At 38.9% G+C, this 23,961-nt stretch overlaps 2 protein-coding genes across 2 annotated transcripts in view; one reads left to right on the top strand and one right to left on the bottom strand.

Moving 5' to 3' along the window:
• LOC124550671 overlaps nucleotides 1-11,566 on the bottom strand; it is a 168,425-nt gene extending 156,859 nt beyond the window's left edge. The window contains exons 1-3 of the mRNA XM_047125394.1: nucleotides 11,495-11,566; nucleotides 8,465-8,610; nucleotides 7,918-8,131 (exon numbers count right to left, since the gene is read on the bottom strand). Coding sequence (XP_046981350.1) covers nucleotides 7,918-8,103 — 186 coding nt within the window. The 5' untranslated portion in view covers nucleotides 8,104-8,131; nucleotides 8,465-8,610; nucleotides 11,495-11,566. The remainder of the gene's footprint in view (nucleotides 1-7,917; nucleotides 8,132-8,464; nucleotides 8,611-11,494) is intronic.
• A 21-nt stretch (nucleotides 11,567-11,587) lies between these two features.
• LOC124551378 (probable 39S ribosomal protein L49, mitochondrial) lies at nucleotides 11,588-14,242 on the top strand. Its single transcript, XM_047126426.1, has 4 exons — nucleotides 11,588-11,748; nucleotides 11,926-12,109; nucleotides 12,803-12,930; nucleotides 13,643-14,242. Exons 1-4 carry the CDS (start codon nucleotides 11,623-11,625, stop codon nucleotides 13,787-13,789), a joined length of 585 nt encoding a protein of 194 aa, XP_046982382.1. The 5' UTR covers nucleotides 11,588-11,622; the 3' UTR covers nucleotides 13,790-14,242.
• Nucleotides 14,243-23,961: the final 9,719 nt, after the last annotated feature.

Here is a 23,961-nt window from a genome sequence, read left to right as displayed (position 1 = left end):
TTCTATTGGGATCCACAAAGTTTAGGTTCTACAGGAGAGGAATTCAAACTGTCATCCTATACAGAGCAGAGACCTGGACTGACACAAAAGATAGGAAACTCCTGACATTTGAGAATACTGTTCCAAGACAGATTTTTGGGCAACGATGGAGACCACTAGAGAAAAAAACCATGAATTGCAGGAGTTGTGCAAAATGCTGGCCATTGTGGCTGTGACTAGAGAGATGAGACTGACATGGTACGGGTATATAATGCATCAAGAAGACCAGATAACAGGCAAGTCGTGGAGGGACATCAAAGGCAACAGATGGAGAGGAAGACCACTACTGAGACTGCCTGACAAGCTCAGGGATGATACGAGTGTTGGGACTAGCTGGAGAAGAATACTTGGACCAAGGAAGGTAGAGGCGGCTAAGTGGCAAGGACCAAGACTAACTGTGATTTGTATGGCCAACCTAGGAAGCAACAAGAACACCCTGATATGCTTCACACTCCCAAGGCTTCTATCGTTGAAACTGAAGTGTCCTCTGGGGCAACAACCTAACTGAAATTCATATCAGTCTGTAATTCTTACATATTACTCTACCACATCATATATTCTTAAACTACAAGATTTTGTTTATATTTGACTGAAATTTAGTCCACGTACAGGAGTTTTAAATGATGATAAATCTATTTAAAATGTTTGATGCACTGTACCCTAATTTCGATATATTTAAGTCAGTTCCAAAGAATGCCCCAATCATTCCTGCTGTACAACAGTTTTAAATACCCACCCTCTACTAGTTACTTAATAAATCCTAGTCTTGATAAATCTTACATCGGAAGGAGAGCAACATGTTAAACTATATACTTTTACAAACAAATGTGTGTTCATTGCACTGCTTTTTTCCTTGTGGTAAAATGTCATTATTTGCTCAGTTCCTTATCATCACCACCATCTTTATTTCCATAACCCTCCAACATCTTAGCTGCAGTATTCTTTCCACTCTTCCTCCCAAAGCCACCTATTCTTCTCAGTTGGCTCTATCAGTTCTACATTGAAGCTGGCACAGTGCTTACCAGTGTACTGTCTTCAATCTATTGCTCTCTCTGACACCTACCCTTTCATCTTGGTTTCCCTTCACAAAAGGAATGTTCTCCTCAATCTAACCTGTATTAAGTACCAAAGAATGTGGAGCAACAATGTACTTGTCTGTAGCCGAGTATATAGTGTACAAGTTTTTGAAGGAACACTTCTTTTTTCTTTTATTTAAATTCTTTATACATATTAACAAATGGAAATTTTAATTAATAAACACTGAATTACAATTCCCAGAGGATGGAACTAGAGATGGGGAACAGTTCCAAAGGAATGGTTCACTAAACTGAATGAAAGGACCGAGGAAAGACTTCTGAATAGCAGTCATTCCCTGTCTCTTTAGGTCAATCTTGTTCCCACTTAAATACTTTCCTTTTTTGGATCCCCACTTGTTACTCATTCCTCATTCTTTCTTCAGTTATGGTTCCTTTTGTTCACAGTGTTCACCTGTCCTTGTTGAATTTCAAATCTTTCTCAAATTCTCTACATCTAGTCCTTTCCGTAAGCCAGTAATTTAGAACTTTATTACAATTTTCTATTAAAATTAACACAAAAGTTCCTATTCACTGTAACTTATTTTTTTTTATTAGCTAGTGTACATTTGAAAACAAACAAACAAACAAACAAACAAACAAACACACACACACACACACACACACACACACACACACACAAACTGATTGGTTTGCAAGAAGGAACCCATATCCAGAAACAAATGGCTTGGATGCTGGAGAGTATGAAAGTATAAGAATGAATGGTTGTGACAGTTTGTTCCAATTTGCTTTACTGCCTAAATACTGAAGGTATGCAACCCTTTAGCATCTATGTACTTCGAATGGATGACCTGGACCTAATAACATTCCTATGCATGCGCTACCTTCCTCCACACAGCCCTTGTGTGCATCCTACTGCAGACGTTGTGTGGTCTGCCAGCGCAGCAACGTTAACATCAACACGATATGTACCAGTACAAAGTTGTGGAAATGTTTGATATGGTGTCTGCATAGGGCACAGAGAACAGCAATGGGAGAGTTACTTCTACTGCAAGGTTGTATGCAGAATGTTTTCCAAACAGATGTACCCTATTTCATTTCACATTCGCTGTCACCTCAGACAAGCCGGAAAGTTGCACTTAAGTATTTTCTGCATGAGGTGTATTCGATGTACAGTAAAGTAGTAGCACTTTGTGCTGGGCACTTGCGAATACTACCCCCAGTCTACTGTTGTCCTGTGCTAGGTGTTTAAACATGATACGGGTTGTCCACACTCTTCTTGAACACTACAGTTGGAGGAGCACATGCTGACAATGTTCGAAGAAAACCCAGCCTCCAGCAGTTGGCATGTGGCACAAGCACTGCACATGGGTAAAAGTGCTGTGTGGCACGATACCCATGAACACTGGCTCCAGCCATAACATCTGCACACAGTCCAGTCATTGAGGGAGGAGGGCTATCCACAAAGGGTACAGTTTGCACAGTGGTATTTACTACAATGCACAGTCCACCCACAGTTCCTGAGCTTCATGCTATTCCCATGTGAAGGGGCATTTTAAACTTGCACAACATGTAAATTTGGGCGGATGAAAATCCGGGTGCACAAGTGATACAAAATTACCAACACAGGGTCCATATTAACATCTGGCTGGGATAATTGTTGACCATTATCATTGGGCAATATCTACTGCCAAACAGATTAACTGGACCAATCTATTTCACATTTATTAAAGATGTTTTACCTACCCTATTGGATGTAGTGCGACTAAATGTTCGGGTGGACAAGCGACTGCAACACAACCGAGCTCCAGCACCGTCTGATGTGGGTGTGTGGAACCACATCCCAGCTGATTGACTGGTAGATGTGGACCAGTTCCAGGACGGCAGATCTGACATCTATGAAGAGCACGTTGCACTGCAGCCCAGTAACATCAGTGGTGCACCTTATCACTCGAGTTTATGAAGCAATTGAAATACTTCAAAGACAGGCGCGGCTCGTGGTTTCTATACTGGGGAAGGCTGCGGTATTTATCGATCGGAGCCAACATAGACCTCGGGTTACGCTACAGATTAGTCTGACGTAAACAGCTAAGAATTCAAAGGGAGGGGGATGGGCATATCACTCTCTACCTATAATTTTACGCACTGTATCTTCTATAATCAGGTATTAAATATCATTAGAAGCTAACTTCGAGTTAAAATCTTTGGTTAGTGTTTTTAAACGCCATCATTACATTTTCTGACACTTTGCAGCAAATCATATGAAAAGACGCGTTTCGGAGAGATCTTTAATCCTTAATATTTTAGGTGTTTTCAGTTCTAAACTTAAGGTGTTTATTGTGGTTTACCTCCAAAGCTCGAAGTTTACGAGTTCACATGACGATACTGTGATGTTTTGGTAACGTCACAGGTCTTGTGCAAGTAAAACTCACTAAAATCTTGCAAAATATACTCCGAAAAAGAAGCTTGCTAATATCACACGATGTCAAAAAAAGCAGTCAGCATCAGCAAGCAAGAAAAGTAATGGGTCAAATTTCGCGCGCTTTGTCCTCTAATCACTTATGAAACTCTCGCTAGATGGCAGTACTGTTATGTTACTGTAGTCTAGTGCACTCTGGCGGGATATTTGCAAACTTATTCTAAATGTGGATAAAATAGCCAATGGCAGAAACAAAACAACTATGTAAAACATTATCAAAACAATAATACTAAACGTCGATTAATGACGCATCGAAGCGTAGTAGAGATGTGCAGAGACAGAGATTGGATAGCGAAGTTTCGGCCACTCTACATTCCTTTATTACATAGATAGTGGAACGTGAAAAACGTGTGGTGGTTGGTATCACACCCTTAGGCTGCAAGCTCTGAGCCTTCGGGTCGCCCATAAAGAGCAGTACTGTGCAGAAGCCACGCCCCCAAACCGCTACTACATGCAGCTTACGGACGTTCCAAGGCGCAGCCTAAACACTACTAACCGTTCGGAAAACATCTATCGATACAAACAGTTCCAAAAACGTTGACCGTCGTTATTTTAATCGGAATGGGAATTATGCGAAATTCGTCCTGATAATTTAAACTATGTAATATGTTCTTGCGAAATTTACTTTAACATATATTTTGGGGCGGCTCCGCCTCAGAGCCTTAAATTACGAGCCGCGCCTGTTAAAAGACAACAGCATGTACTAGCTCATGTGCTCGAGGCTCAGAAATGACGTAGGAGGTAAACAGCTCGCAGCTCGTTTGTAATGTAAACTGGTCAATGTACTACTTAAGTTGCATTTATTGACGTAATGTGGAATGCAAATCAACTCAGAATTCATCACTTTTTAGTGCCCAAGCTATGCGTTTCTGGATTCAGGTTCCTTCTTGAAAACTGGTCAGTGTGCCTTTCTGCACATCATAAGCGTTGTTGGCATTTTTCTGGGACATCATGTATATAATACAAGTTTTTACAGAATATAATTTTAAACTGATATTAACTGAATTTATTAAAATAGTTCTCTGTACCACCTTCACCTATCAGTTTCTGAGGTACAGTTGGTAAGCCATTGAAGGGAGTAGAAGACAGTCTTACTGCCTGAAGTCCATTCTAATCTATTTTGTCTACTCACATCGCTGATCTTTTTAGTTTGAATTTTGGAAATTTATGCTCCTACATGAGTCTGATGTACAATGGTATGAGATATTTACAAAACAAGGGGACCTAACAGACTGCTCTGTCCTCCTCACTTACAGGATTTGAAGATCAGTGATGGCGATCAATTTCCTAAAGCAGTACAATGCAATTCTAAAAAAAATACTTTATGGATTGTTTGAATGTTTAACTGTATTAAATACTAAAGAATGTGGAGCAAGAATGTAGTTGTCTGTAGCCGAGTGTATAGTGTACAAGTTTTTGTAGGAACACTTCTTTTTTCTTTTATTTAAATTCTTTATACATCTTAACAAATGGAAATATTAATTAATAAACACTGAATTACAATTTTTAATAAAAATTGTCTTTATTCTTAATTAGTGGTTATATGACAATTAATTAAAATTTATAACACACATACAGTATAATGTAATTAGACAAGAAAGAAGAATGGTGAACAAATATAAATGAATGGATGTTCATTTAAGTGTTCCTGTCAGTAGAACTAGGAATTTCACCTCATTCAGATGCGTACTGGTCAGCCACAGTCAACTGTAATTTAACAGCTTTCTTGGTTGAATTTTCCTTTTGATACAATTTACATCAAATCTGTTAAAGTGCTGCCAAGACTATGTACGTACACTGTAGAATCGAAAGCTTAGAATGACAACTATATTTCCTGGCATACAATATTATATTTTACTAGTAATTTCAAATTCCAAAGCACATCTTGATCATCAGGCCTTCAGTCAACTACTGAAGACCTTTATTGAGATAGCATACTTTAACAGCAAATATTTTACACTCCTACTCACACTCTATGGGTCAAAGTCAACACTAATGTTTAATCGGCAAGTAAGCTAACGACAGCTCAGTACTCTACACCATTTTTAAATTGCTTTTATACTTACATATTCCACAGCAAACTGTGCATTAACTTAAAACTAAAAAAAAAAAAGTGGATATGAAAGAGAAAGAAATGTAATGAATACCAGTTTATTTCCGATCGAAATTATACTTTTCACTAGATATTAAAGAGAGCTTCACAACTTTGAATCAATGCATCATAAAATTACTTAAATAGGATACAAATAGAGCACAAAATATTAACTTATCATTCTCCATCGTTTTCTGTGCCACCTGCCTACTTATATCTGTGGGTGTTACTGACTAACTTTTCATCTGATTAAATTTCATTTTCACTCTTTTCTTAGTAATTTTCCAATTTATCTTATAATCTTTCAATATTATTCCAACTTCTCAAGTATTAACTGTAACTGTACCATTTAACTTTGTTATTTCCTTCCAATTTCATCCCCCTTGCCCTTTGTTGTGTTTCTGTGTGTTCTGGCTTTCAACACATCCCCTCATCTCAGGCATTTGCTCCCTCAATTATTCTTATTTGCCAATTTCTCCTCACTGTTTTCTGTCTTTTGCTACCTATCACGTATTTGTCTCATTGAGTTTCTGTTTTCTTCCCCAAAAACTCCACTGCCCCACAGGCTTTCAGACGTTTCAAAACTTACACAATACCTCTAATTAGCATTGCCTAGAACAACCTTTCACCATCTGCTTGCATATTTTTTCTCCCACTTTCTACCAATGCCAAACTACAAATTATGTTCGTACAATTCTTTAACTGATTAAATTCAAATATGTTGCAGAATAATACCACCTAAGGAGCTAAGTAAATATTGTAAGAGTGAGATGAAGTTCATCTTATACAGCTATCAATATTTTTCCTTAGGCAATTTGTATTGTTTCTCTCCTTCTCACTCATCCCTTACTACATTCTTTTGACATTTAGTCTCTGCCACCCCCATGTGTTCTAAAATGGAATTAGATTAATAAAGTAAGATACAACAGTTACTCCTTAAGTAATTAAAAACATCACAGTCTAAAAAGTTTGCTAGATTATCAAGATGTTCTCCTGGGAAGTCTTTTTTTCCCCAAAAAATCAGTACCTATACATATACTGCTTGGGCACTTTTGTATCAATCATGTGTCAGTATGTAATCTTTTGGAAAATAGTAAGAACACATTAAAAGAGGCATGCTCTTCCAGGAACTTAACAACTGAGGTTTACCTAAAAATTTATTAAATGTTATAAAAAGTATGTATGAAGAGTCATATCTACTGCAGGCAAAAATAATCAAAACAGAGAGTGTATGAACCTAGGTTTACTGAGGATGCAGTTTATCACCCATGCTTTTTAATTAAGATCTACATAAAGCAAATGTTTTTGAAAAGGATAAATGAACTAACGTCTTACTCTTTCAACTTTGAACAACCAGACTACATACTGACAATGTCATCAGCAGATGACTGAGTAAATAATTACTAACAGTGAGAATAACCTACTAAGAGCAGTATCTTAACTACAAAGGATCTGATCTTCATGCAACTTACAGACACCTGATTAAAAAAAAAAAAGAAGAGGCAATAGTTTTTATGGAAGAAACAAAATTAGATCCAAATGGGAAAATAGGACAGCAAGTAAATTTAAACACTTGGGATGCAATGTATCACATAAAGATGAAATTTTTTTGAACATAAGATAGAAAAAATTTTAACTTAATGGTAGTACTACATGAACCTTGCAAAGAAAAGTGAGAAAAGAGAGAATTCTGAAATTTTACGAAACACAGTCATTCCTAGTTGTAATGTACAGAAGCGGGGAAAAAAAAAAAAAAAAAAAAGACCACTAAAAATCCGGAGTATGGAAATGAGACTTTTCAGGCATGTAGCAACATACATGACAGACTTCAAAAAATACTTTACAAATACAAACCGACAGGATGAAGAGACCCAAAGCCAGATGGAAGGACTTGGACTAATCTCTCTAAGTCGATGTAGTAACAGGCAAAGCCTAAAACGTGCAGGAGGAGATGGTGATGACGTAAGACGTCCAATGAAACAGAAGATTATTAGCTAAACTTTTTTTCAGTGCATAAATATGCAATTTCTAGTAATTAACAAAATAAATGTACTTATAACTAATCAGGAACCCAGGAAAGTCTCCACAGAGCTTTATTGCAAATGACAGTTTTTGAGTGAGGAAAAAAAAAAAAAAAAAACAGATTTCAGAAACTTTTCCACTTCTTGCATTACTAGATGTGCATTTTGACTTGTTTTATATACTTAAGCTTAGCTATGTAAGATACCAAAACATAAATCTGCAAGAGTTATTCACAATAATGACATGCTTACTCCAGGTATTGGTTTCTTTGTGGCTGAAGCTACATCCTCCGATAGCTTCAGCAGGTCCTTCTTTGCATCAGCCAAACTATTAAATTTCTTTATAGTCGAAACTGTCAACGAAGTTTTGCTACTGTCAGCATCTCTACGGTTTCCCAACTGTTTGCTTGCAGCTGGCTTTTTTTCACGTGCTGCCATCTCCCCTGTCAGTCATTAGCATAGACACCTGAAACAGTGTGAACAATCTTGAGTAATCACATCAGGCACGTACAATGAAGTGAACACACATTTTTCAGCTCTGAATCGACACAGTTACTCCGCAAATAAGCATCTGTTTCAATGACAGGAAAACCCTGTGTAAGTGGATCCATTATACCAAAGTTTTCTTACATAATATGAAAGCAATCTTAAACTGATGTACTGAACCTATACCTCACATGTACATGAATTATGGGTGTGTCAAGGCACTACTGAAAACATTAAAACTTATATTGCTGTGTCACACGACTGCCTTATAGCTACAGTTGGAGTACAAGATCTCTCCTGCTACACGACTCACCAAGCTGTTAAGCGACCCCTGCTCAGCTATTGCCACAAGTTTGTGAGACAAAGCGTTGTTCTTTAAGGGGACATACACAAGAACACTATCATTTACTAACTGTCACTGGTTCTGTTCTGCTGCAAAAGGCTGGGTAATTAAGTGACCTACAAAAAGAGAAAAACGTAATCTTTAATATTACATTAACTGATGCAATTCCTGGGAAACTGCCTGCAATGTACAAGCTCATTATTCTTCTAGAGTAATTTTAGTGAACAGCTGACAATAGTTCCAAATTATTATATCAAAATGCTTAAGAAGGGTGGAGAGTGGTAGTCTGTAAGCACACGAACCATCACAACAATTAAGAAAGCTAGTAGAATGAATTTTGTTATAGTTTGGGGTCAAGGCACAAAACTAAACAGTTACAAAGATCATGTACGGAACTGATGGAGAATATTAAGTGGGAGCGCCTCAATATAAATACTCTTACACAACACTAGTTTTGAATTCTGGTTTTCTAAAGAACCAAATGTCAGTACTTGGGGAACAACGTTGCTTGTATACACATTATCTTAACTGTTGTATAGGAAGCTCTGAAGATAACAATCATTACTAGGACAAGGTAAAAATAATTCTTTGTCAACAAGAAAGAACACTTATGTTGCTTTTATCATATAAGTTACACTGAACACATAATATACTCATTTCAAGAAAGAAGGGAAGCTTTTGGATTTTACAAGATCAGAATATGTAAACCAAGATGACAGCCTAACGTTTTTGTCAAATATTCATACAGGATGCATCATGTGTTTTAGGAGCACACATCACTCCTGTGGTAAGCATATGTAGTACACAAATGAAGACTACATCCACCATGCTGAACATGTGATCGTATTTACATAACAGCTACAGTTATTAAGCCAGGTTTGATAAAAGAGCATTTCCATGGAAATAAATTTTTTTCTGTGGTTTTATTATTCCACAATTTCAATAGTTGTATTAAAAGGAACACATTTTTGAAGAAACTGATTCCGTCTTTAGCACAAATTAAACATTGATTTAATAAAACAAGGGTGAGGATTTTTGAGCTAGCACAGTCTCAAATATTAAAGGGGAGATAATATGCGCAAACTGACCGATGAACCAAAGAATTCAAGTTCCAACTTGGAGCTGTACGGGAATATTTGAGAAGAGGTTCACTGCTTTGAGCCATTAACATTTCTGCACAGGAGTTTACATAAAATATAAAATATCTGTAACATACAAAACAAAAAGAGTCTGCATGATAGGATGGAAGCATAGATTAATTCCTAATACATAGAAAGAACATCTATAATTTATGTTTGGCAGTACTGAATCATAATTAATCATAATGGGAGCTACATGACAGTAAATAGTGCAAGGGCAACCTCTTATCATAAAACAAAAAATTCCAGAAAGATCCTTTTGACAGCATCTGCGAAAAAATTCTGAAGTTAAAGGCTTCATTTAACTAAATTCTTGGTGGCGTCCATACATAATAATGGTAGATTATACATACATTACCTGATACATTTCAATGACACTGCACTACTCTCATATGTTGTTAGAGTTCACAACAAGTTTCAGAGTCTAGAAAGGGCTCCAAACATGGCTGAGTGTTTTTAAACTACCATATGTGTTTTCAACTTTTTAATTTATTATTATCAATATGGATGTGCACAGTTCCCCTTTTGGTTTTGCTTTCTCACTATATAATGTTTGTCAAAGAGGTCTGTCTATATATGCACAACATAGCAGCATATTGGCTGGCCTACAAAATATGAAAAAGAAAAATCTGATACCTGGAAATACTTTGGATATTAAAAGCTTAAAAGTAATATTACAACTAAGTCTGAAAAAAAGTTTAGCCAATTCAGGATTTTAAATGAAGCTCAACTAGAAAAAAAGTTGCAGGGTTTCTGTCAAACTGCAGAAAATGCAACTACCACTACTATAATATTGCATGCATACAATTAATCGCCAAAACACAGTATCAGTGCAAGAATAAATAGGTTAGATGACATTCTCAGGTCCAATGACGAGAAAAATAACAGTTTTAACTAAGCAGCTGTTTCTCACACAGCGAAAATTCCGAAACGCCAAACTTCAGAAGAAATAGGACACTGAGCAAGTGAGATGACAAGATTTACAATAATTTGCAATTACTGTACAGGGCATTTTTAGAAAAGCATAATTTTTATGGGAAGAATAGAGTTTCGTTTAGCCACGACATTAAACAGAAGGAGACAAATTATGTGACGGAGGAAAGATATGATAAGTCTGTAAATTATATTCTAAAAAAATGTAAATAAATATTATACCCGCGCGAAGAACAGCCAGAGGGATTTCCTACGGTTTCATTTGACGGTTTTATAAATTTTCCGTATCATCAATTTTTAAAAAAATGGTCGTCCATACATACTACAGTTTATTGTCAAGCCACTAAGTTTCCACATTACAACTACGAAAGTGCTAAATATGCATGCAGGGCAATTCGTCAAGCAACTAATCGTTAATAATGCACAACTTTTTAATTTAGTTTTATTGTTTCATAGTGATCCAAGCTTTACTCCCGCAGCACAAGTAGTCAATGACAAAGACACCTTAAAGGGTAAGGCAACACAAAAACTTTACTAATTGACAAACAAAACACGAACGCAAAGTCCCGAATTTCACTAATTTTTGAAGTATGTTTTCGTGCATTTCACTGCTGCGAAGTCTCAAATTGTTCATTTCAGTAGAATGTACATACCTCTTTTTGCATTCGAAACATTAAAATTCAAGTGCCTATTTCATATACTTCACGAAAAAACGTTTTGAAATATAGGCATAGGGAACACACACCGCTATCACCTTCCCTGTTTCATGTTATTTAGCGCCACCTATGCGAAGAAAATCACGTAGCTTGCGAGAGACATATATTATCAAGAATTTCACTGTACTACATAAAGTTACACACTCTGTCGGATGATTTTAATCCGCATGCTAGACTAAAGTTCACAATAAACACAAAAATCAATGTATTACTTGAGATTTAGGGGATTTAAACGAAACATTAGCGCGTACGATGCTGCACTGTGCACTTGCGCCCTACATCCATGTTGGACTAAAGCAAAAAGAATGACGACGCTAAGCGTAACACCCCTAACACGAATATGGCAGCCCTCAGAGTGGGTATTAGGAGCTGTACTACGCTATTTACGCCAAACTCTTGTTTGTGCGGGCATTATGGTCTTTATCGAGATGTCAGTCGCCTTAAAACGTCACCCTCCCTTCGCATGGTAATATATTACTTTCTTTCCGAAGTCTTTATGTTTTAAATACAATAATATTGCTATATTTACATATGAGTTACAGATTGATCACCGATACAACTGTCATAAATATGTTAAGACATCTCAGGTTTAACTTGGATTAACGCAGAGGCATGTTTTGTGAAAAAAATTCTTATTTCGTAGGTCTTATTTAGAAATTCCTCGTATAGATCTAGTTCCGAGGAAGGCCCCAAGGAATTGTACACGGGCTTTGAAATCTCCAGCTCACCCGAGGAATGGCAATGGGTAGAAAGACTTTTGGGGCCAAAAGTTGTACCGCAGCCAAAGCCGAAGGCAGATTATCCATCTGGCTGGAAACCACCTTCAGGTAAATTTTAATACAGAGCCGAGCAAGGAACTGTGACATACGTATTTTAGGAATGATAATAGAAAGCGTACGGCAAATGTGATCAATCGACTGTTTGACGCGAAGAAATGTTATATTGTAACAGTATCATAACCATTTTTCGAAAACTGCTTTTGTACAAAGCCCCATGATTACTATAAAATACAAAGCGAGCTCAATCTGTGTGATCTGTGTATGCTACTTGACATCAAAAGCAGGCTTCTTATTCTGTGTCATTGATTCAGTAAAGGATCGGATTTGACTGAAATGTGAAAGCTTTCAGCTGTCAGTAGCGTTCGTGTACTTCGTGCAGCAATGCAGCTTTCAGCTGTCAGTAGCGTTCGTGTACTTCGTGCAGCAATGTTCTGTGTATCGCATATAATTATTTAAGTTTCTGCTAGGTAATTAGAAATGTAAATATTTACTTTTGCTTGCACAAAGGCAACAAACGAGAAATATGTGCATTTTTACATTTTTTGTCACTGTCCAGTCAGAAGAGTATCAGTAGTTTAGTTTTCGTCAACAGATGGTTGTAGCAGTGACATAGGCCCCTAACTGTTTTGTAACAGAATGGTGTACTTATGTTGTCTGACGAACTCTGAATTATAAACAATTTTTGTCATTTGTGGTATACATTGAACATTGTCAGTTGGTCTAATATGACTTTTTGTTTAGATGCTGCTTTATCACTACCATATTTTGTAAAACGGAATAAGAACTACATGCTGCCAGTGTATCTGAATATTCAGTTCAGAGGACAGCGGCGTATAACTGTAGTTCGCAATATCCAAGGCGACATATGGGTATGTATCTGTTGTATTTTATTCACTGACAAGTATAAGTATTTTTAATTGTTTTACATCTGACATAAGTTATTGTTGTACTCTGTACCATAACAAAAGTGCAGTAGTATTTTATGTAAAATTCAGTTCTTCCGTTAATAACATTTGTATTACATTCCTGTACTGTGTAAAAAGAGTTTATGGGTGAAAGTAGCAGCCAGAGGGAATTTTCTGTCCACATACCTACTGTGTCACAAACAGGATTGCTGTTTGTTCTAGAAGCGAAAATTTTTAATCGCAATCCACTGTTTTTTTGTCAAAGGCAAACTTAGTTCACATAGGATACATGCTGTTTAAAGTCATAGATCTGTTGAATAACCATACATTTGGCATGATTTTGTATGTCTTTCTTGTGTTTACATTACAAGAAATATTTTGATGTGTAATGCAATTTTTTTTTAAACTAATACCAGTATATTTGGTGCAAGAGCTGTTAAAATACAGCAGGAACTGTAGACACACATATAAAAAAAGTCCTTTTTTAATCTCTCTTTTTTTACAAAACCTATTTTATTATTTAGTTTGATGGTTTGAGGAAAGAACAAAAAAAGCATTATTTCATTGCATACATCTTTTATTAATAATTGCTTTATGCCTTTGATTAGTTATGTTATTAATATTGCATAGGAACAACATTAATTTTATGTTCATGAATGTTTATATCCTGTTTCAGCTGATGGAACGTGAATTGAGAGAGCATCTGGAATCTGTTGTAAAGAAACCTGTTATTACAATGGTCCATGAGGTCTGCTGCTTAATAAAAATCAAAGGAGATGTTTATTTACCTGTGGAGCAGTGGCTTTATCAAAAGGGCTTCTAGTGTGTAGTGCAACTAGAAAACAACATGGTTCAAGTAATTTTGTACATTTGATTTCATCCATGCATGAATAACATTGGAAGGGTGATTTTAATTATGAGTTCAGTATACGTTGTGGACTGAAGTTTGCAGTACATCATGCATAAATTCAAACCCAGAAATCTAGACATTTGTGTCCTGTCATAATTCCATGAGGCAAATTTGTAAATAAAGATGGAGGTATATAATCCAAGCTACTAGTAAAGTAATTCAGATTAAAATGATTTAACAAACCGTTTTTGTGCTCAATAGTTTTTGACACACAGTTTTTGAGTATAATGGAAAAAAATCAGTTTTTGAATTGTAAATGAGATATTACTATGTAACTTTTTGAAAACTATTACACAATTGATGTTTAGCAGGTAGAAACAATCCTAAATAGGAATAAAATGTGACTTTAATTTGTAATAAATGTCTGATGTTGTGATATTTGATAATAAATATTCTTGTTTGTATAAAAGCAGATCTTAATCTTTAAAGGTCATGACATACTGTTTTATAGGATAATAGGGAACAGAAAGACGGAGGGGGGGAGGGGGGGGGGGGGGGAGAGAGAGAGAGAGAGAGAGAGAGAGAGAGAGAGAGAGAGAGAGAGAAGCAAACTGCTCAGTAAGTGAGGACATCTATTTAGGTCTGTATGTCTTTGTTAATGTTCTCCCTATGTGTAGTAAACTGCTACCATCTGCAGGAGAATTAGTGAAAGTGAAAAGAATATCCCTGGCAGTGCCAGTACGCTTGGTGCAGCTTCTTTGCACCTCTACCTCAATCACTCACGTAAAACGATTTGGTAGATATTTCCATGACAACACATCAGTGTTGCGATCTCTCTGTAGGCAGCTATTGTTTTTGTTTGCACTTTACAGTGGAAAGCTCGCAACAGTGCTGCCAGCTATTGGGATTGTCTTTCACCGACTGGGCTATGGTATGTGTTAACTCATTTGCTTGCTATGTAGTTAACACCAAAGCTGCATTCATTAATATGTGCGGAAAGTTGTGGGGAGAAAAAGTCTTCTGTCATCAGTAAACTGATGATACTTTGGTACTGATTTGCAGCTGCTCTTAATGTCATTCTCTGAGCTTTTATCCATTAGCAACATGGTGTAGCTTTCTTGGAGGTCCAAGAAGTTCATAAGTAACACGGGATAAATCACTTCTATTCATTCTTATTCCAACTAGCAGTGGGACACCAGTGCGAGTAGAGAAATAAGGTGAAAGATTGGCCAAATACAGACTTACAATGTAAGCTTCTTGGCCTTTCTTTTTCTCTCTTTCCAGAAACTCTTCATTCTTTCATTTCTTTTGTTTCTGTCCTCCTTGGAAACATAATATATGGATCTCTTGTTTAGCAATTTCTCTTTAAACAATTTTATGCTGTTGATTTTGTTTCTGAATTCTTCCTTGTTTTGGAATATCTAGTGCAAGGGTAGTCAATCTTTTTTTACCTACTGCCCACTTTCGTATCTCTGCTAGTAGTGAAATTTTCTAATCGTCCATTGGTTGCACAGAAATGGTGATTGATAGGGTAGATAAATAACTTTATAAAATTCGTAAAGCAAAGTTACAGCAAATGATAGCATAAAATAATAATTACTTACTAAAATCTTTGTAGAAATCTTTTGAAAGCGGAATTCTCACCAGAAGGTCACTGGGACCAGGTTGACTACCACTGACCTATTGCAATATTGTGCATTCTACCCACTTAGAGGTGGATTTAATGCTATGATGTAACAGAAAATTTTATTATTATTATTTTTTAATTGCTCAGTTGATTTTTGTCTATTCTTTTTTGATGTTGGCAAAATTTCACCTGTTTCCACATTGGTCCATGATCTTTTCAGTGTACTTACAGAGCTCCTTGTTTTCCCTATTTTTTCAAGTCCCATCAGTAATCTTAAGAGTCCGGGATCCAAGGATGTTCTTGAGAATCTTCCTTTCCTTCTTTTGAAATTCTTTCAGCAGTCCCTTTTTATTTACCTTGTATGATATCACTCGTGTGTCATCCCTGTCCTGTGTTAGTTTGTAAGCAAGGTCTAAATTTCTCTCTGTAACTTTGACTGCTTCTTTATCTAGTCCACTGAGTTAGACCCATTCTTCGAAGTATTTATATGTCCTGTTTATCTTCCCATATTTTACCTCCAAGTATTTCCTGTGATTTCATGCAAGACCTCCAGCATTTGTGTGCATCCTTCCAGTTTCCAGCTAAAAGTTAAATGTCTTGATTCCAAAGGTGTATCCCGCTCGTTCCTTCCAACTTTAGAGCTTATTTCCAGGTGTTCATTGTTGTGAACTGTTGTGTTATATATTAATAATTCTATGTTCACATTCTACTATGAACACCACCTTGTACACTACTTGATTAAGTGATACTTTAAACTTCAGAGTGGAGCTTAATTTCTGCCAGTAACTCTTCCCTAACTTTGCAGAAGCTCTCTAGCATGTAGCTGCAGTGGCAAATTCAGAAAGAAGATTATCACAGAGAAATTGCTTCTGGCCTAGGGAATTATTTTCAGAATGAGCCTTTTACCCTGCATTGAAGTGCACACTGTTTTGAAACTTCTCGATTTAATGAGAGATTTATTCTGGAAACAATTCCCTAGGGACTGACTCCGTAGCTGAGTAGTTAGTGCCACTGTCTTCAGTGTGGAAGGACTCGAATTCGATTACTGATATCACCTTGGATTTTTCTGAGGTAGGGATGTCCACACAGTCTTGGAGGCCAGATGAGGAGCTCCTCGAGTAAAGGAGCGGTGGCTTCATCACGAATCATCTACTGGTAATAGTGACTAGAGGGATTGGTCCAGCACATCACTTCAATGTGTGTCGGAGTTTGAGACTTACGTTAAGATTCCACATAAACCCTTGTCACTGTTATCAAAACAAGTGTGATTTGAGTCTAGAATAATTTGTACTAAGTCCTTCACAGGACATTTGATATTGTGCAGTAGTACATTTTTTTATAGGATTGAAAACTGTCCATGCGATATGGTAGACTTAGCAGCAGCATAGGCTGAGGACTGGAAGTGATTGAGGTTGTGAGGGTGTACATGTTTATCACAATCCACAATTTATTAACAATAGAATCACCAAGAGAATTCCAGACAAATGATAAAATTTATTAAAATGTGCACAGTAATGGTAGAACTCAACAGACAATCTTTAAATAACAGACAATGAATACAGCAAATCTTTTAATCAGAGAAAACCCTGTGCCTAAGATACAAGAACAGCATCTAAAGACTTGCTAAATGAAAGCAAAATACAACTAACAGAGTTCAGTGCCTACGATAGGTCCACCTTCAGCACAGGCAACACCATAAATTCCGGAGAGGAGGCAATGAGATCTCACATCTCGTTCAGTCACGCCCCAGATGATATCAGTTGGGTACAGAGCTGGGGGGCCAGCACATCAATTGGAATTTGCCACTCTATTCCTTGAAGCACGCCATCACAGTTCTGGCTTTATGGCATGGTGCATTATCTTGCTGAAAAATGCTACTGCTGTTGGGAAATCTGATAGCGGTGTATGTGATCTGCAACCAGTGTAAGATACCCCTTGGCTGTTGTGGTGCCTTGCATGAGCTCCACTGGACCCATGAATGTCCATGCGAATGTCCCCCATAGCATAAGGAGCACAATGCCAGGTTGTGTTCATTCCACGGTATAGGTGTCAAGGAGCTGTTCCCCTGAAAGATGGATTCACACCCTCCCACTGGTATGATGAAGAAGTAATTTTTGGGAATTAGACTTATACACGATTTAATCAAACTTTAACTTACGCTAAGGGGAGGAAAAAAAAAAGAAACCCCACACACGTCCGAGGGTGGACTCGATCCTCCGAGGGGGGGGGGGGGGGGGGCAAGCTGCGTGAACCGTGACAAGGTGCCTTAGACTGCGCGGATATGAAGTCGTTGGGATTCATCAGACCATGCAATACTTCGCCACTGCGTCAACATACAGAGCCGATGGTCACATGCCCATTTCAGTTGTATTTCATGATGTTATGGTGTTAGCATTGGCACATGTACGGGTCATTGGCTGTGGAGGCCCATCATTAGGAGTGTTTGGTGCACTGTGTGTTAACATACACCATCATTACAGTGTGATGTCAGTTCCACCACAGTTTGCTGCCTGTTCCGTTTTACCGATCTGTCCAGCCTATGGTATCAGACATCTGTAATGTGGGGTGGCCGCCCATCCCCATGACGTCTGGATGTGGTTTCACTTTGATGTTACCATGGGTTGAAGACACTCACCACAGCACTCCTCAAACACCCAACAAGTTGTACAGTTTCCTAAATGATCATTCATGTGTCTGACTAGCAGTCATGCCTCACTAGGTGATGCTGATTTGTGTGTGTGTGTGTGTGTGTGTGTGTTTTATGTGCAAACTCCTGTGGGAATCCATGTGAACTGCCAGCAGGAGAAGAATAGACATGGATGCTGCTTGTATACGACAAGGTAGGAACTGATATGATATGAAGTGGCTCAGGATAGCCAAGGCAGTCAAGATGACAATGCATGTTAAGGAAGAAATACGGGTTTGAATCGCAATCTGGGACAAATTTTCACCTGTCTTCTTCATGAATACAGGATCAACAATGATATCAAAATGGTTGAATTAATTTACACTATGCCCTAGACAAAAGAAATCTAGCTGTAGTACAATGTGCTCAAAACTCTCCAGAGACAAAATGGAATAATAAAATAGTAACTTGAATCAGTAGCATATTCATCTTTACTCAACAACCAAGCAGAGCCATCTTTACATAGAACAGCTGAAGACAGTAATGATACATGGTCAACTTGTAAGGACTTGCTGTCCACGCGAGTTCCATTGCACTAGTGCCTGTTCTATTTCCTGTTAGTACACAGTCAGCCATACAGTTTTGGAGAAAATAACACTCGTACTGACCCTTGGGAAGCTATGTATGCAAGACACAACACAGCACAAGGTGCTATCCCTGTCTGTGCACTTCAGGAACAGACTTCTGTGAAACAAAGATAACGCTGACCCATCTTTCCTCCTGTCTCAGTCGTGTTGTCAGCTGCCATCTGTAACTTGGCTCCAGGGGCAAACACCTCAAAGTCCAGTCAGTTCTGCTGCTCCTTGACAGACTGACTTCCATTTACTGTGGACATTAGCTCGATGATTTCAAGCGGTGCCGGTGTGGTCTCTGCCCTCAATACCTTTGCCCTCTCAGATAGGCAAAAACAGCTGTAGCTTTGGCACCGCCTACAGCATGGGGTGCAATTGGCTTTCTGCCAGGAAATGACAGAACACTTGTTATCTCATTTTCCATGCTAAATCCCTTAGTAGTTCTGTCAGAACCAACTTTGGGCTAGTTTCCTGCATCGAAGTAATTACACTTATATTGTAGATGAATATTGTGTGTCAAAGACAAAGGCTTGAAACAAGGGTACATTTCAGATGTTACACTTGAATGAGCTGCATTTCACAATAGCTGTGCACGCAAACTGTACATTCTTGTTTTTAATATTCTGTGCATGGCACTGCATAGTACATCATGTAGAATATAATTCTAAGTATGGAAACACCATTAATTCCTTTCAAGCTACGATCTCCAGTCAAATGAGTTTGTAGCAGAGTTAATATTGTCATTTCACACAAGAATTCGACAACATTGCTAGCTGTCTTCTACAGGCTGTCCAGAGAGGATCAGTGTTACTAGCTGTCTGAGAGTCTGCAACAAACTGTCAGCTTCACTGTTAATTCCAGTCTCATCTGAGAGGATATACAGGGGACCTGATTTGCACAGGAACTCTGTGACAGTCTCAGATTATTTAGCAATAATGAATGCTATAAATAAGTCACACACATATTCACTAATCATATGGTACAAGTGTCAAACAATACCCAAGTGGCAGAGCAGTTATGTCAAGTTGATGGCTTGAATTGATTGTTGCCCTCTGTTGGGAGAGATGTTGATGGATTGTATCACGTGGCGAAATGTATCTAAATTAGTTAAGATACTGTCAGTACGGTGAAGAGCTGCAACTTTACAAATACCCTGATCCCTACCATTGAAGATGTTCACACTTGGTGACAATATCTTTTTTAATGATGGCTTAAAACCTGCATCCATTTCAAATGGCATTTGTAGGGCATTAATCTTCCATCTTCAAAACCTGCATTACAACAGCCATTAAATGATATATAAATATGTGAAACGTAGCAAAGGAAAAAATCGCTCTAGAAAACTAATAAACTGTGGGGCAGACTTGCTGTCCAGTCCTCGCTTCCATGAGACAAAATATGCAGTAATACCAACAGACACACATAAAAGAATCAGTTCCACAGTATTCTGGCAGGCCAAATAACTTTTATTGGTTGCTGGACTACTCTTCAAAGTGTCTCAGGTACATGACAGTGTTTTTAACACTGTCACCAAAACCTCTGTCGGAACGTTCCACCAGTCTTTCAATTCCTTGGCGACACAAAATGGCTTGTCAGTCATGAACCATTTGAGAACCAATGTGATTCTACTCATCATTGGAAAACGTCTTTCACCCAAGATGTCATTTCAGTATGCCGCAAAGGTGTAAATTGCACAGTCCAAGATCTGGACTCGTTGGCCAGAATCACACATCTGTGTGGCCTCGCTCATCTTTTTCCAGCTACTATTAATTATCTTTTGATGCGTCCTCTGCAGTTTTTCAGACATTTATTTTGCATATATTTTGTATATGTGCGGCGTCTCAAGCTTCAAACAGCCTCTTCTTTACTGAACCTATTTTGGCCTAGTTTGAGATTTGATTAAAAATTGTGTGATCGAGGCCCTCGAGATTGGAGGCCCCCCAGCCGAGGGTGGGCTGATATTTCCGTCCCACCCCCCTCCTACCCCCTCTTAGTCCTTCACTGGTCATATCTCCCGAAAAGTGTGTCGTACAATGATACAATTTTGCAAGTATGTTCAGCGGCTGTGAATAGAGTTAGTAGTAAAGAAGCAATAAATCAAAACGGCATGCTTGGTGCTGACGTTTTATTGGATGAACATCGATAGCGTAGTTAAGTGATAAAATTTTTTTCCTTTCGTCATTTTGTGGGGTGTGAGCATCGTGAATTATACTGTCTCGTGACAGGTGTATTACCCTGATCAGCGAAATCATTATGACCGCTGCCCACCGCGACATTGGATGCCTGCAGGTGGCGCTCCGGGCACGTTACGCGGTAACAAAAGTACCGGGTGATCAAAAAGTCAGTATAAATTTGAAAACTTAACAAACCACGGAATAATGTAGATAGAGAGGTAAAAATTGACACACATGCTTGGAATGACATGGGGTTTCATTAGAACAAAAAAATACAAAAGTTCACAAAATGTCCTACAGATGGCGCTGGACAGCAAAACGTCAGTGAATGCGCATGACAATCGTGTATGAGAGGAGCTGTAATGAGAGAGAGAATCAAATGCACCAGCAGTCGCAGCATGTTGACGTTACCTGAAAATGCGCTTTTAGTGAAGCTGTATTATCAGAAAGGGGAATGTGCTAGTTCAGCGTCACGATCCTATTGCCATAGGAAGGGGATTCGAACGGGTAAAGGTCCGTTGACAAATGCAGCTGTGGCGAGAATGATTTAGAAGTTCGAAGCCACGGGTTCTTTAGACGATAGACCCCGTAGTGGCCGACCGAGCACAAGGCGTAATGCTGCTGAGACAGTTCAGGACGAAACGGAGACTAGAGGGTTCGTCTATGCACGGGGACGTCGGCGCTCGTGCAGTCGCACGTCGGACCGGCATTCCATTACACTGCTGTTTGCTTGGCACTTAGGCGTACCCTCAAATCCATCGGTATCATGAACTGTTACCTAGCGATTTAATGAAGCGGAGAGCATTTGCGGTGTGGGCCTTTCAAAAGATGGCGGAAGATGACGATTGGTTAAGTAACGTGTTGTGGAGCGACGAAGCTTCCGAGGGTCTGTCAACGCCCACAACTGCAGAATTTGGGCTACTGAACATCCTAGAACTGTCGTGGAAACTCCATTGCACGACGAGAAAGTTACGGTATGTGTTAGATTTTCCACATCTACCGTTATCGGGCCTATTTTCTTCGAGGAAATGCGTGATTCTGGTTTTGTAACTGCTACCTGACGGGTGAGACGTACGCCGATATGTTACAGAATCGCACCATCCCCAGCCTGGCTGATAAACACCCGCTGGAACGTACGATGTTTAAGCAGGACGGCGCTCCACCCCATATTGCTAGACGCGTGAAAGATCTCTTGTACGCGTCGTTTGGTGATGATCGTGTGCTCAGCCGCCACTTCCGTCATGCTTGGCCCCCAGGTCTCCAGACCTCAGTCCGTCTGATTATTGGCTTTGGGGTTACCTGACGTCGCAAGTGTATCGTGATCGACCGACATCTCTAGGGATGCTGAAAGACAACATCCGACGCCAGTGCCTCACCATAACTCCGGACATGCTTACAGTGCTGTTCACAACATTATTCCTCGACTACAGCTACTGTTCAGGAATGATGGTGGACATATTGAGCATTTTCTGTAAAGAACATCATCTTTGTTTTGTCTTACTTTGTTATGCTAATTATTGCTATTCTGATCAGACGAAGCGCCATCTGTCAGACATTTTTTGAACGTTTGTGTTTTTTTGGTTCTAATAAAACTCCATGTCATTCCAAGCATGTGTGTCAATTTGTACCTCTCTGTCTACATTATTCCGTGATTTATTAAGTTTTCAAATTTATACTGACTTTTTGATCACTCGGTATATAAGCGGAGCAGACACGGACGGTGGATCACCCTAGCGAACATATGGACTGCAAATGGGGAAATCCAGTGATATAAGCGACTTTGACAAGAGGCAGATTATTTTCACGCGGAGTCTGCGAACGATTATCTCGGAAACGGCGAAGCTCATCGAATGTTCGCGTGTTAATGTCGTGAGCATCTACGGAAAGAGGTAGAAAGCCAGTGAAACTACTACTGGGCGCTAAATGGTTAGACGTCCACGGCTCTTCACAGAACGTGGGGTTCGGAGGCTTCTCTGCCCTGTAAAGCAGGATAGATGGTGATCTGTGGCATCTCTGCCGAAAGAGCACAATGCTGTTGCACATACAAGTGTTTCGTGGCACACCGTTCATCGTACATTGTTGAACATGGAGCCCAACAGCAGACTACCCCTCCGTGTTCACATGTTGACCCAACGACATCGTCAATTACGATTGCAGTGGGCAAAGGACCATCGGGATTCGACCGTCGATCAATGGCAACAAGCCGGCTCTTCGAGTGAATCAAATTTTTGCTACACTAGGTCGATGGTCGTCTCCACAATGCCGACATCGAGGTCCTTCTGTAAATCCTCGCACAAACGAAAAAATGGCTGATATCGAAATAAGTGTCCAAGGAATGGAAAAGCATCTGAAATCACTGAACAGAGGAAAGTCCACTGGACCTGAGGGGATACCAATTCGATTCTACACGGAGTACGCGAAAGAACTTGCCCCCCTTCTAACAGCCGTGTACCGCAAGTCTCTATAGGAACGGAAGGTTCCAAATGATTCGAAAAGAGAACAGGTAGTCCCAGTCTTCAAGAAGGGTCGTCGAGCAGATGCGCAAAACTATAGACCTATATCTCTGACATCGATCTGTTGTAGAATTTTAGAACATTTTTTTTGCTCGCGTATCATGTCATTTCTGGAAACCCAGAATCTACTCTGTAGGAATCAACATGGATTCCGGAAACAGCGATCGTGTGAGATCCAACTCGCTTTATTTGTTCATGAGACTCAGAAAATATTAGATACAGGCTCCCAGGTAGACGCCATTTTCCTTGACTTCCGGAAGACGTTCGATACAGTTCCGCACTGTCGCCTGATAAACAAAGTAAGAGCCTACGGAATATCAGACCAGCTGTGTGGGCTGGATTGAAGAGATTTTAGCAAACAGAACACAGATGTTGTTCTCAATGGAGAGACGTCTACAGACGTTAAAGTAACCTCTGTCGTGCCACTGGGGAGTGTTATGGGGCCATTGCTTTTCACAATGTATATAAATGAGCTAGTAGATAGTGTTGGAAGTTCCATGCGGCTTTTCGCGGATGATGCTGTAGTATACAGAGAAGTTGCAGCATTAGAAAATTGCAGCGAAATGCAGGAAG

This window comes from Schistocerca americana, chromosome 9 (genome assembly GCF_021461395.2).
Source record: "Schistocerca americana isolate TAMUIC-IGC-003095 chromosome 9, iqSchAmer2.1, whole genome shotgun sequence".
Lineage (NCBI taxonomy): Eukaryota > Metazoa > Arthropoda > Insecta > Orthoptera > Acrididae > Schistocerca > Schistocerca americana.
This window is presented reverse-complemented; position numbering and strand designations above follow the sequence as displayed.

Bases quoted from the DNA above. Each gene is read 5' to 3' on its own strand.
- LOC124551378 (XM_047126426.1), top strand. From the start codon at position 11,623: ATGGCAGCCCTCAGAGTGGGTATTAGGAGCTGTACTACGCTATTTACG. The intron at 11,749-11,925 runs GTAATATATTAC...CTTATTTCGTAG, and splicing joins CGTCACCCTCCCTTCGCATG to GTCTTATTTAGAAATTCCTC. The intron at 12,931-13,642 runs GTATGTATCTGT...ATCCTGTTTCAG, and splicing joins ATATCCAAGGCGACATATGG to CTGATGGAACGTGAATTGAG.